The 14,415-nt window shown below is 38.1% G+C and overlaps 1 protein-coding gene across 1 annotated transcript in view; it reads left to right on the plus strand.

Moving 5' to 3' along the window:
* Window positions 1-6,656: 6,656 nt before the first annotated feature.
* LOC110468661 (uncharacterized) overlaps window positions 6,657-14,415 on the plus strand; it is a 46,240-nt gene continuing 38,481 nt past the window's right edge. The window contains 1 exon segment of the mRNA XM_077784419.1: window positions 6,657-6,888. Within this exon segment, the coding sequence (XP_077640545.1) occupies window positions 6,657-6,888 (232 nt within the window).

Consider the following 14,415-nt stretch of genomic DNA (forward strand, 5'->3'; position numbering starts at 1 on the left):
GTCAGATTCTGTTTAAAACCCAATTCCATTGCACATATTTCTTCAGAAAGGTAATTTAAGAACACAGGCTTTTCAGAACAAACTAACTGCATGCTTTGGCATTAGTTCTACCCTAACAACTAAGACCTCCACTCACACAGACCAGGATTTTCCTGTGCTAGGCACAGTAATATCCTATGCTCTGAATAAATTCTTTGAAATATGCACCTGCATGCTTTGCCAAACTAGATTAGAGTTTAATTTTGTTTACATCTCTCTGCATTGTCCTCTTTTTTATTTATTCAGATATTTATTAAGCCATGGTGGTGCTTGTAGAAGAAGAGCATAGAATTACTCTCTGCTGTACTGTACAAACAAGAAATGTGAGAATTCTTAGAGATAAAAGGTAACATAAAGACACGGAAGAGAGGAGAGAGGAAACAGTAATACGCATCTAATGTTACCTGTGCTGTTTATGAAGCTTAAAGGAAACAGAGAACTGCTTGAAACCAGGATTTTGCTAGTTATTTCTGTAGTGTGTTTGCTGCTCTGCTGGTTTTCAGACAGTAGTCACAGTTTTCATGGAGTGAACAGTAGTCATTAAACAGAGGGAGGGATCAAAGTTGACTAGTGACAGAAGTTTTTCTTAACCTCCAGCAAGCAATGTCATCTAAAGGAGACACAAGGATGTCCGTGCACCACCTCCAAGACAAATAAAATTCAGAAGCATGACGTCCTTTTCATGGCTTGCCCAGAACAGCACAGAAAGGGATTCTTTATACCAGGTTGTTTAACTCTTTTAGTCACATAGGCCAGCCAATATCTTTAATTGTGTTTGATTTACTTTGTCTCCAGGATCTGGAGGTCCAAATAGTGATCTACTCATTCATTTTTTCACTTGCTACCTCGCACACAATCTCAGTTTCATCACTTATCCACATGTACCCACTTCCTCTGACACCTTTCTGCATTCTGCCTCCTCACTCATTCATTCCAGCTATCTCCCTGTATGATCCCCAAGGCCCACATTCTTCTTCTCCCCTCTCTCCCAGGAAGTCCTGCACTTTCCACCTCCCCTTTGCTTCTCTAAGAAGAAGCTGACACACTCATAATCCAGTAACAGCAACAGCAAAGGCCAAAACAAAAATGCACAATGAAAACTCATGTGCTAACAACAGCTGAGCTGCAGCAGAAAGTCACAAAGAGCATAAAATTGGTCAGTCTTAAGCAACTCTTAAGGCAAGTTAAAGGACTTCCAAGTTCCATTTTGTTTGCTTCTTCTCTACTGAGAGGTGATCCATATGCCCTTTGTAACGACAAACAAAACAATAACAACAACAACAAAACCAACAAGAAGAAATCCACAGAGACAGTGTTCTCAAAGGAACCACATCAAGCTCCCCTGAGCACAGGCTTGTGCAGCATTCAAGGGTATTCATCAGAATTACCACTTTGTGCCTGCTCAGCTCTTTCCTTGACATTCTGTTGGCCATGGCCACAGATGGAATATTGGTTTGGATGGACATTTTCTCTCATGTACTTGTGGTCATGCTTATACTAAATAACCAGGGTGGAGGAGTTCTCATCTGGTTAAAACCAACATCAACTTACTTACTGTTCTTGTCTTACACTAGTGTTGGGGTAAAAAAACCCCTTCAAACTTATTAGCAAAGCAAACATGTTTATCAGAAGGGTTTGATTCTGTTTCCCAGTGTCTAGTTTACTTTCCTTCTAAATTACAGAAAGGCTAGTAGTTTGATTTGGCATCCATTAAATGCTTTACTGCACAATAGAAATACCAGGATCTCTCTGAGCTAAATGGAACACCCTGGGATGGCATCAGCAACATCATATGAACAACTTGATTTCTGGTCAGTTCTAATGGAAAAGTGTTTGATTTTTCAAGTGTAGTTGACAAGGCATGATTTCACGCATAAGCAAGTTCCCACTAATTCCATGATGAAGCAATATGCTGATTTGTTAAATGATATATCAAGCAATTTGTACTCTTTCTACATTCTCACTGAAGTATTTCCACCTCCTCCTTCATCAGAGACTTGGCGGAAGTGGATCAAAAGTCTTTAAAGTGTCAACTTAAGAAATTTAAATTTTTAGAAAAGAAATTTCAAGAAATAAAAATTTTTACAAAGTCGTAGCAGTTGGAAAGAAGGTCTTTGCATGGAAAAAAGTTGTATAATCTCATCTGGCAGTGCTATGAAGTAAAGATATAAGAAACACTCAGGAGCAAATAAAAAATTGAGTCAGTTATATTCAAGCCAATGTATAACTGCTTGTTCAATATATTAACTCATAGCAGTAGATATGCAGTCATTCAGCTGCTGTGATTATACATTGCATTATGCATTGCCTTGGGGTAGGGAGCACTTAGCCCACTTAGTAAGGCAGAATGGGAAAGGATACAATCATTATCAAAGTATGCATTATTAAAGGATTAATAAAATTTATATGAGCTCCCATAGAAGTCTTATCATTGATTTCACTGGGAGGTGAATAATGTTCTATGAAAATTAAATTCTTATCCAGCTCTGAAAAAGAGGATAGAAGAGAGTTAGGAGATTAATCACTAAAATACAACTGCAAATTCTTATGTTTTAGCAAATTAGCATAATTTAAGAACAATATAAATTTGCATAGAACTTTGTCATGACTTTCATTGTCTGGATTTCTGGACCACAGAAAAAAATACCCAAAGCCAGTTCTTCTCCCAAGGCATTCTTTATTAAATCAATTCATATAATCTTCCTGCCTGTAAGCCCATAGGAATAACTTTCCCACATTGACTTTCAAGGGCCTTTGAATAAAAAATGGTCTGAGGAAAATTGTTTTTAAAATAAATTTTGGTGTAGAACTGACTAATTCACATGCATAAATATATTCCTTTCAGTTTATGAGCAAATATTAGCTATAATAGTGACTAGTTAGCAGGTACACCCAAAAGAACAACCATGAGAGTTTCTTGACATTCTATTCAGTTCTCCTTGGTTTCAAAATATAATATGCCAAAGGTTTTGCTCCATTCAGAACTTTCATATGGATTTGATCCACAAATACCCTAGTAAATAATTCTAGAGCCACATGTCTTTTTGGGTACAGCTAATGTCTCTTATGTACAGAATGAGCTCATTCCATTCTTTCATGACTGGTCAAACTGGAAATTCTTTCCCAAAGTTCTACTTATCTTTGATCTTGATATGTACAGGATTTTGTTAGGAAATAAGTAGCACTAAATGAAAAAACCCACTGGATTGTCCAGGTGTGTGTACAGCAAGGTCTGAGGTTGAGACCACCTTACCCTTTGCAATTAAGGTGGGTTTATTTTAATCCAACACTATGTTCTATTACATAAAAGAGTCCCAAGAGGTGAAATACTTCTCTTCCATGAGCGAAACAAAAGATCATTAGTTACTTTGCTCAGATTAGGACAACATCAAAGGTACTTTAATTTGCTCCTGGTGTCAAGGTATAACAAAGTCACTGTAGGCAGAAGAGCCCATTCCTACCCTCAGCACACCAGAATGTAGGGGAAAGGGTTTGCATTTAAAATTATCCATTTTCAATTATTAGGTTTTTTTACTCTAAAATCAGCATTGATTTTCTGTCAGAATATGATATAAATGTAGAATTTGTTAGTTTCTTCTTGAGACATTTATAATACAAATATTTAGCCAGGGATAGAGATGAAAATCAGACAGAGAAATTTTGCATTCTACATCATGAAGCTGATAGCAAATCCAAGGACTCTTGACTCTCAGCAGACTGCCATATCCACCTCTGTGAGAGACAAAAGTACTACCAGATTCCTGCTAGAAATCACAGCATTACTTTGATCCTGAATTGGAGCAAATTTATTTTGATACTTTTTCTGTTAACATTCATTTCTTTATACATCAAGATTCTTAATGTAAATTGTGTCCTATCCACATGCAGACTCAGACTTTAAAAGAAATGCTCAGTTTTTGTTTCCTAAGTATTTCAAATTAGTTGCAAGTGGAGTGAAACATTTCTACTGCTTTACCTACCCCATCAAGAGATGAGTTGTAGAGGATGACAGGTTGCTTAAATCATTTCATCTTAGTGCAAGGCACAGGGTATATGAATTAAAATATTATACTCTACATAGATAATGAGCTACACTATCTCATTGCAGCTATGGGTAGTATGCAGTATGGATATGGGATACCTTAAGAAAAATGTAATGAAAAGATTTGTATCCTCCTTTTTCCATTATGATAGAAATTTTGAACACTTCTATATGCAATGCAATCTAATAAGCTACCTTGATATTACTCATTATTTAGATGCTCAAAATAATAGAGTTGACAGGTTTAAATACTGATTTCAGCTACAATAAACTGACTGCCTGAGATCCATCAACATTCTGCTTTGACTGGCCCCTAAATACTACATGCAGAATGGCAATTAATATAAACCAAGTGTGAGTTGTTTTGAATGTTCTTTCTGTTTGTAAAGAACAATACTTAAAATTGCAACTCACCTCAGCAGTAAAATAATAACAACAGCAATCAGTACAGATCTGTTGCTCTGGAAACCTCTTGTTGCAGTTAAAATTAGTCAAGCAGTGTAATAAAAAAAACCACCAAGATTCTTACTTGGAAATGTATCCTGTCCATGTTCATACACAGACATAGGCGGAAATAACAAGATTTTGTTTACTAAGTAGTTTAAATGAGTTATACGTGATTTGAAAATCAGTTCAACTGCTTAATTTACCCCAGCAGTGGCAGGCAGCACTTTGCTGTCGTGTAATTCTTGCTTGGTCTTAAAATAAAAGGTAATGCCACAATCTGTGGAAAGTAGAAGCTTGGTTACCCCTATTTGTGCTTTGCCCTTCTTATTCCATTTGCTGACTGCAGAACACCCTCAGAGAGCAGGTGGTGCACTCAGCACCGGGCCAAACTCTCTTCCCAATGTCTGGTAGCTACCTGTGTTTGACAGATAAAATAAGGAGAGGGTTCTCACAGAGCAATACAGTCACAGCCACAAGGCTCACAGCTTGGAAGTGGCAGCTCTTCTGATGTCCTATGTACATGGCAATGCTTAGGGATTTAGAAAATCCTACTTTAAGGAAGCATTTTATGGAAGATGACTATATGTAAGAAAAAGAATTAAACTAGAACACTGATTCCCTGTTCCTGAACAGGCAGAAGGACATTTAACAATCTCATGGTGATTTTTAACAACTAAAGAGGATCTCTGAAATTTAGAGAGAATGAGCTAGGAAAACAAAGATAGAAACAGAATTGGTAGTAAAAAGCTGGTACTGCAGCATTTAGATGTGTTACAAGATGATTATTTGTATGAAAACCTAGAAACTCCCTCCTAAAAATTTCAAGCCACAAATATGTAATCTGTAAAATAAATTATTTCGTTCATGTACCCAAGAATTTGGAGGAACAATAAATCATAAACCACATATTATTTTTTTGGCAAAATTATAGAAAAATAATTAATCTTACAATGGATAATCTTGCACAAAAGGGCGATGAAAGTTTGGAGCCAGGACATCCACTGATAAGTAGATACAGAATTATAAGCTTGGCTCCTCAGACAGAAGTTCAGCCTCTAAACTCAGTTTGCAGATAAGAATTGTAATTCTTAGAGCCTGAACCTCCCATGCAGTCTTCAGACTGAATTAAAAGTTACCTGTCAATATGGGCACAATCTAAGTCTGTCAAGCTTTGAGGATATGTGCAACACTGATGAGCATGCTCAAATCCGAAGAGTTTTACAAAGAATATGTGCAGAAGTGACTCATCAAGTGTCACTGAGAAAGGCTCACAAGGAAAAGTACACCAAAATATGTTCAGATTCTGAAATAGGCAAGGAAATACAAATACAAACTCAAGATTGGTTTGGGAAACTAAAAAGTCATTAAAATGAGAGTGCTGCCTTGTTCTTTTGAGAGTTTTAAAGTTCTTCTAAAAGTTTTCAATGCCTTCTGATGTTTACATATTTCTACTACAGTTCTCACACACTGTTCATATAAACAATGATTGTTTTGCATTCTTCTTTGTGGGTGGAGAGAACTGATGAACTGTTAGTTTGACCAGTGTGGTTGGAGAGGTGGTAATTTCACCCTCCAATCCATTGTCACTTTTACTATTCTATATATAGTGGAGTTATAAAAGAAAATCTCTCTTTTAGGTTCTTTTCTTTCCCCTTTTACATCTAGCATCTCTGTGTGAATTATTTCATGTCGTAGTGTGACAATGAGGGGGTATATGCAATTACTGGAACAGAAAAAATAATTATGCCAAGCTTGTGGAGAAGAAAAAAAAAATAAAGAAATGAATTGTATTGAAGTTTCCCACCAAGGATTCAAAAGGTGAGATTTGGTCATGTATGTTATTAGTATACAACAGAATAAGCATTTTATAAAATAAAGATGCACAGGCAACGCAAACCCACAACAGTGCCAAACAGATAACAAAATGCCAAACACATAAGAAAGCATTGGTGGTGATATTAGTCCAGAAAGGTGTATTCAGCACTCAACAGAAGAGGAAAACAAAGCTGAAATCCTGCCAGATGAACCAAATGAGAGCTATAAACATCATCCCAACGCTGTGAGAACCAAGCAATATGGAAGGTGAAAAACCCAGAAGCTTTCACGCGGTGGATGTACATGATATACGATGGAAAAGCTGAGCTTTCAGCTGAATGAAGTGCCCCGTTGTGCTGGGCTGTATGCCACCTGCCCATCTCTCCCTGTGGGCTCCTCTCTGTGTGCCTCCACAGGTCCTGCCAGGAGACTCCTCAGCCCGGTTTCCCACAGGGCCACAGCCTTCTTTGGACATCCACCTGCCCTGGTGTGGGTCCTGCATGGGCTGCAGGTGGATCTCTGCTCCTCCATGGACCTCCATGGACGTACAGGGGCACACTCCATGCCGCACCATGGCCTGCAGGGGAATCTCTGCTCCGGCACCTGGAGCACTTTCTCCCCCTCCTTCTGCACTGAACTTGGTGCCCGCAGGGCTGTTTCACATATTCTCACTCCTCTGGCTGCTTCTGTGGAGTAATTTATTTCCACTTCCAAAATACATTGTCCCAGAGTCATTACACCATCACTGACGAGCCCAGTTTTGGCCAGCAGTGGGTCCCTCTTGGAATTGGCTGGCATTGGCTCTATGGAATGTGTGGGAAATCAGCCCTATAGTCCCTCTGCTAAGAAAGCCTTGCCACACAAAACCAACACAACTGTGAATTTAAGGAAATTCAACATGGTAAAAGTGGTCCACCACATCACTGGGCAGAGAATGCATCAAAAGCAGCTCTGAGGAGAAGAAGCTGGGGTGCTGGCAGATAGGATTGACCTTCCAGATGTCAAACCAATGGCATCCTAGGCCGTATCAAAAGCAGTTTGGCCAGTAGGTTGAGGGAGGGGATTCATCTGGAGTACTGCATCCAGCTCTGGAGCATAAGAAGAACATGAACATGTTGGAATGAGTCAAGAGAAGAGGCACAAAGATGATCAGAGAACTGGATCAACTCTCCTGTCATAAAAGACTGAGGGGGTTTTTCAGCCTGGGAAAGAGAAGGGTCTGGTGAGACCTAAGAGAAGCCTTTCAGTCCCTAAAATGGGCTTACAAGAATGCTGGAGGGGAACTTTTATTAGGGCAAAAAGAGATAGGAGAAGGGGGAGTGGTTTCAAACGGAAAGAGGGCAGGTTTAGATTAAATATTGGGAAGAAATTCTTTACCATGAGGGTGGTGAAACACCGGGACTGGTTGCTGAAGGAATCTGTGGGTGTGCCATCCCTGTAAATGTTCAGACCAGGTTGGAAGGGGTTTTGAGCAACCTGGCCTAGTGGAAGCTGTCCCACAGCAGGGGGGTTGGAACTAGACAAGCTTTAATATAACCACATACTTAAGGCATCACTCTGTAATTAAGGAACATAGGCTAATACCACTGAAAAACAAGGCAAGTTACTTCATTATTTTTAACCTTCACTGGTCTTAGCTCTCATTTTTTTTTTCCCATTTAGACAATCTAATCTCCATAGAAAGTTTTCTTTCACATTCCACAGTACCTTGCATAATCAGCTGTAAAATTACTATAACAAAGTAAAAAGTGATAACAGTATATAACATAGAGCTCATCTACCATCCACTGTTAGAGTTTAACTCTCTCTCCACATGATTTTCAGCCTTGTTTTCTCCGGAGAAACCTCTATGAGATTTCTCAAGTGGTGCCACCTGTTATACTAAAAAAAACCCAGACTGTATAATTTATTCTAAGAACCAGGGAAAGGAGCCCATGGCCAGAGAGCATCCAGCACTTTCTTCCACAGTGGCAGTACATATATTTATTGTGGAGATGTTAACAGGCCATTGAAAGAAAGGGTGGAGAGTTAATCCCTGGGAAGAGCTGGAAAGTAAAACCCTGGGGAGTAACCTGTAGACTGATGGAAGGAAAGAATGACTGAGGCTATCAGAGACAGGTGAGAAAACTTCAGCAGGACAAGCTGAGGACAGCAACTAAACCTCTACAGAGCTTGAGGAAAGGGCGTGCCGGATCCTTTGCTTAAGTTAATACCAACTTCGTTGACATTAATTGCAGGCTGTCATTATATTACGTTATTTTCCATTGCACAATGGGCTCTTCTCTGACCAATCTAATTCTTTCATTTTGCCACTTGACATGGCAAGCAATGACTTCAAAGATCTGAGGCACAATGCCTGGGCACAAACCCAAACCGGGCACAAAACCTGGGTCCCAGCTGTCTCTGGTTTATCATACTTGTGAGGAGATACAAGTTCTGAACTCTACAGGAGCTGTAATTGGAACACAGAAGGCTAATGATTTTGGTTTTCATTAACAGCCTTACTACTACCACTACCTAAATTCGGAATGCTTACCTTTGCCACCCTCATGTTATATGATCAATTTTCAGGTTGTAATTATGGTATTTAAATATGATACTGAAATTTTATCAGGCATTTGAAATTTTAGATTAAACCAGTATAGTCAATGTCACAAGTTTTGCCCCTACTTCCATCCAAGAAACCAAGAAAAAAATGTAAAATTGGAGCTACTATATCCATCCTCATAATTATTTGATTAACTGTTACAAGAGGTACTTTTAGTGATCAATCCATTGGTTTAGATACAAGATCAAAATGAGAGAAGGATATTTGTCAGCCATATCCTCAGCTGTTGCAGTTAACTTCCAATGACTTTCAATAACTTTCCAATGACTGGTGTCTGCCATGTCTACAGATCTATCCTGAATTACTTGACATGGGAATTAATACTGAGACGTCAACATAAGCTTCTGGGTTTTACACATATTAAAACTGAGAAAAACAGACAAAAATGCAAGAAATAAATAAATAATGCCATCAACATTTCCCTGAAAATTTCCTCCTGGAAAAGAAAGTGCTTTGGTTTAGTGCCAGCCAATACCAAAAACTGTGGTCCCTTGGTGTATTCCTGATACAAATTAACAGTAAAAACAATTGCTAAGTTTCTGTTATTAAAGCACTTCAAAACTTGCTTCTGGGGTTTCTTTCCCCTCGTACAATTGTAGGTGAGTCTTTCCCCACATACAACTTGCTCCTCCCTACCTATGCAATCTCTTGTCTCTGTATTATCTGGGAAACTGAGGAGTCCTTGAAGTACTTTTTTTTTAATCTACTTGAACCACTTGAAGCAATTCTTAGGACCAATGAACATGTTTGCTTAAACCCTTGTAATTTTTGTGATACTTTCATCTACAGACGTGATTCTCCTAGCAATCAGTAAAAACAAAACAAAACAAAATGATAGTTTTCAAAATTTCATAAGCCACCTAACAGAGTGACCTGTATTTGGGTTGGACTCGATGATCTTGAAGGTCTCTTCCAACCTAGTCGCTCTGTGAATTCTGTGAATTTCTTCTGCACCTGACAATGTTATTAACAATTCCATCCACTCCTTAGGGCGGAGAGGGAAGAAGAGAGATGCTGTAAGGTTGAATAAGCTGAATACTAGAACAAGTCTGACCATCCCTAGAGATCAAAAATCTCAGTCTGAGCAGTAGCAATCATAGCAACTCCAGAACATGGAACAGTTTGAGCAAAATTCCTGGGCAATATCTTTTGAAGAACACCTTTGAGCACAACTGGGACAGCCTTCTGAACAACCACTGTGCACTGGTAAATGCTTAGTGGAATAACATATTCAAGTCTGACACAAATTGCTTTGGTCACAAAGAATTATTAGAGTGAAAATTGAAAGCTATCTTAGAAGAAAAAGAAAGTGTTTGATATTAGCACTCTGCATAGCAACAATCCCTGTAAAAGAGATAGGGCAAAGGAGAAAGGAGCCTTGAGCCCAGTGACACACCTGATCATCCTAGGTATGGATATCTTCATCACCTTTACCAGATGAATATGAAAAGCATTGACTGCACCCTCAGAAAGCTCATCCCTTTATCAGTATTCCCTTGCTCTTATACAGCCAGTGGAAAACAAGAAACTCTCCCCGAATGTTTCAAAGCAGCACAAGAAGATCCTGACTTTCTGTCATGCCCCTTGTGCAGAGGTGGGTGTAACTGGGAAGGGAGGCAAGTTCTGCTCCTTCTAACCATCACAAACAGCTAAAGGCATATGCACTTCGGTTGCTGAAAGCCAAGTTTGTTGTGTGGCTTGTCTAATTGTCTAAGTGAGACTAGAGTATATTTGTTTAATACAGCTAACTGGTCACATAAACAAGAAATCATTTGCCTTCTCTATGTACAGATGAATTTAAATTCATTATGAGTATTGGCACAGAATAAAACAATGTTCTATGGGCAGGAAATGCAGTATTTTCTTTTCTCCTGGTTTGCTGAAGCATAAAGATACAGATTTAGAGTGTGTAAACAGCTTACTACTGAATTAGGAAGATGTAACTTCATTAAACATCCTGGACATCTTGACAGAGAACATGTTTCATGCTATAGCAGGACAAAATGTTGACTTAAGTACCCCAACATTGCAATAGCAAGCTTCCAATGATTTCAGTCCAGAAATCAAATCTAGATAACACTCCATAAAGAAACTATTTTTAATTTATTTTGTAGCACTAAAGATGTAAGGCTCTGATCTCTTTAGAGCTAAACAGAAGTGGAAATAGGGGCTCAACTAGAAATAATTGAAAGAAAATTGCATCGTTCAATTCTGTAACACCTGAATAGAATATTGCATTATACCTTCCTATTATTTTACAGAAATATTTTAAAATGTATAATTGCAAGGTAGGATTTTGGTAAGAATCCGAGGGATTTAGGTTATTGCTGTGATCCCATTTTACAATTAGAACACCTTCCCAATTTTGTGTCCTTCTCCTGTTCAGCAAAAATGATTAACACAAGCAGACACTACTGAACTGAATCTTACAGTCATGTAGAAGGTAAAACTGTCCCATTTTACCCAAAAAAAGTCCTTTCTGCCTCTCCACACATCCTAGTTTTTGTGGGTTTTTTGCTCTTTACTTCTGAGGCTCCCCCACTCCAAATTATATCACCCAGATCCCTCTGGCTAAATCCCCCAGTGAGCAGCAGCCTTCATTCCATTCTTTATGATGGAGATTTTGTAAATCCATCAGCTACCTGCACTCTGGAAAACTGTGAGGAGGCTAAAGCTGAGAGTGAATTGAGGGAAAATGATGTATAAACCAAGCATTGGACTGGAAATTGTTTTGCCAAACCCAGCAGTTTTAAAAGAATTGTTTCAGTAACTTTGAATAGTTTTGTCCATCTTTTACTATTAAAGTAAGATCTATTGACCTAGGAAGTAGACAGAAATCTGCCCAGAGCAACTCATCCTACCTCCAATGTCAAGCTAAAAAAGATAAAGTGACAAGAAGTAGAAATACTGTCTGTGCTTATTGTAGTATGCATTTCTTCCTGCTTTTGAAATGATTGCCCAGTAAAATTGCAAAAAAACAATGTTCAGGGGGAAAAGGTCTATTAAACCTTTACTGGTAAGCCTTATAACCTTGATTCATTGCCTGCTTCACTAATTTGTAGTTTTCATAACTCTGCGGATGTGAAAGGAATTAAACAATAATGATTCTGAAACAATGTAATGATCACAGACTATAATCAATCTTTTTAGTCCTAGAAAGCTGGTACAAGACTGGCTGGCTGGCTGAAATTACTCCTGATATTTTCTATGGGAAGGCAAAACCAGAGAATTGAAAAGTAGATTTTGAGGTTTCAGGCCCCCTCTAACAAATGCAGGATAGATGTGGGTGAGTCTTTCTCAGCTGGGTGCCTAATGCCTGTCAGTGCCATACAGAGGGGTTTCCATGGCATATGCTCAGAGTGGCCACGTGAGACTGCAGCACCCTTCAAGGTTATTATTCTGTTCTTTTTACAAGAAGATTAGCTGCCCCAATAAGCATGGAGGGACTTCTTGATGCTGTGTCCCCACATATGAAATATTCCACAAACTTCAGAAATCAGTGGGGTTTTTTGCGAAGGAGTTGCCTGGCATGAATTATAGTACTGATAAACTTGGAACAGTTAATTGCCATCCATCTGCATAACTGTAAAGCAACACCAAATTAAATTTGTTCCAGGACCTGTTATTTGTGGAGGAGGAGTTGCATTTTATTTGCAATCATTTCTTTACTAGATAGAATTTTAAAATGTACATACGTAAATGTATTTACTCCTCCCAAAATACAAATAATGGCCAGTTTCTGAGAAAGGAAGAGCATCCTCTGTTTACCTGTTCAATAACTAAAATCCCCCAAACCTCACCTTTCTACACTCTCTGAATCAATCTGGGACTGAAGCCAAAGTCAGCTACTATATAAGAGCAACAAAGCACAGATGAACTGCAGTCAGTATCAAGTTTAGACCCAACATCCTTGTGCCAAACTCCACTCAAGATGGGGTTTGGCAGGGGGATATTGCTACCAGAATGGGCTTTCCTGTTAGCAGTTTGCTGTATCCATCAAATAGGTAAGAAATTTTCTTTTTTATTGGGAAAAGAAAAAATTCTCTGTTTAGACCTAGTAACACATTTTAAACAATACTAATTGATTCATATAAGAGGTAGCTGATTTCTTTATATATTTTCATTTTAAATGTCTGTCTATTAACTGGACCAATTTAATATTGACTAAACTTATATGTATGACCACATATGGAAAGTAGCCTTGAAGATCAAATCCAAAAAAACTCTTATTCATGTCTTAAAATGTCAGATTTTCAGTGTCCCATATGCCTTACAAAAGCATTTTATTCCTGTTGCAATTTGTATTAGAACACCATGAATATTATGGTTGTTATGAAATCTAAACCACTACATTTTCCAGTTGCTAGATCAGACCACTGGTCAATCTTTGTCAATATTTTGTCACCTACCAGGGGCTAACACCAGATTTCTCAACATTTCTTGCAACTTCTTTTGCAAAATAAACCAGGATGGAATATTTATATGGCAAGGATTTTCAGTAACTACTAATTGTGCAGTAACTAATTTATACTACTAATTATTATACTAATACCCTGTGCAAAATATTTATATATATTACAGATAGTGAGTATGAGCAGGACAGGGACATTTATGTGACACCACAATGCATTATTTTGAATGGGGTTTTTTCACCTGTCAATATTATATCCATTAGGGCTGGTCTTTGCAGTTTTATTAATATGAGTAACCGTGTTAAGTTGATGAAACCAATCAAATTGGATCTACTTGTAGGAGTACAAGCTTGATAAGTCAGTCCTGTTCATGTACACTAATTTCCGGCCTCTCAGATGACATTTTAAAATCTGCAGATTGCCTAGGTAAATTTATCTTGCATATCACTTTCAAAACATTGAAAGGTGCAAATAAGGCTGCTTTACAGTTTGTGAAATAAACACTAAATCACTGGCCAGTTGGTCTATATTGTGTTTGAAAACACAACGGTCTCGTAGAGTATAAACTTCTGTTTGGAGTTACGCAATGTCGGTCAGAAATGTTTTCAGCCATTCATGGAACAAGAAAGTTATTTCTCCTGTGCAGAGCTAATCTGATAAATTGAAAAATGAGTGTGATAGACAGTACCCAGCAAATACCTCTTTATTTGAAACACACCCTGTGGAAAATATTTTCCAATATCTGGACTAAAGAATAATGGTCCCATCCCATCTCCGCAAATGTGTGACTGCCTTTATATTTCGTGTCAAATATTAACTTTTATAAACTGGTGACAGCAATATTTCCAGCTGGATAAAGACTTTGCAGGATGCATCCAAATATTCTTAATCATTAAGTTAGTTTCCAAATTATCAAATAGTAAATTTCTTACAACTGAGAGACACTTATTTTATAATAGTAAACAAAGTGGCATTGTGTAATTGCTAAACAAACCACTGCAGGTAGAATTTCCTTGGGAATAATGTATTTGCTAAGTAAACAAAAGCTCCTA

This window comes from Lonchura striata, chromosome 6 (genome assembly GCF_046129695.1).
Source record: "Lonchura striata isolate bLonStr1 chromosome 6, bLonStr1.mat, whole genome shotgun sequence".
Classification (NCBI taxonomy): Eukaryota; Metazoa; Chordata; class Aves; order Passeriformes; family Estrildidae; genus Lonchura; species Lonchura striata.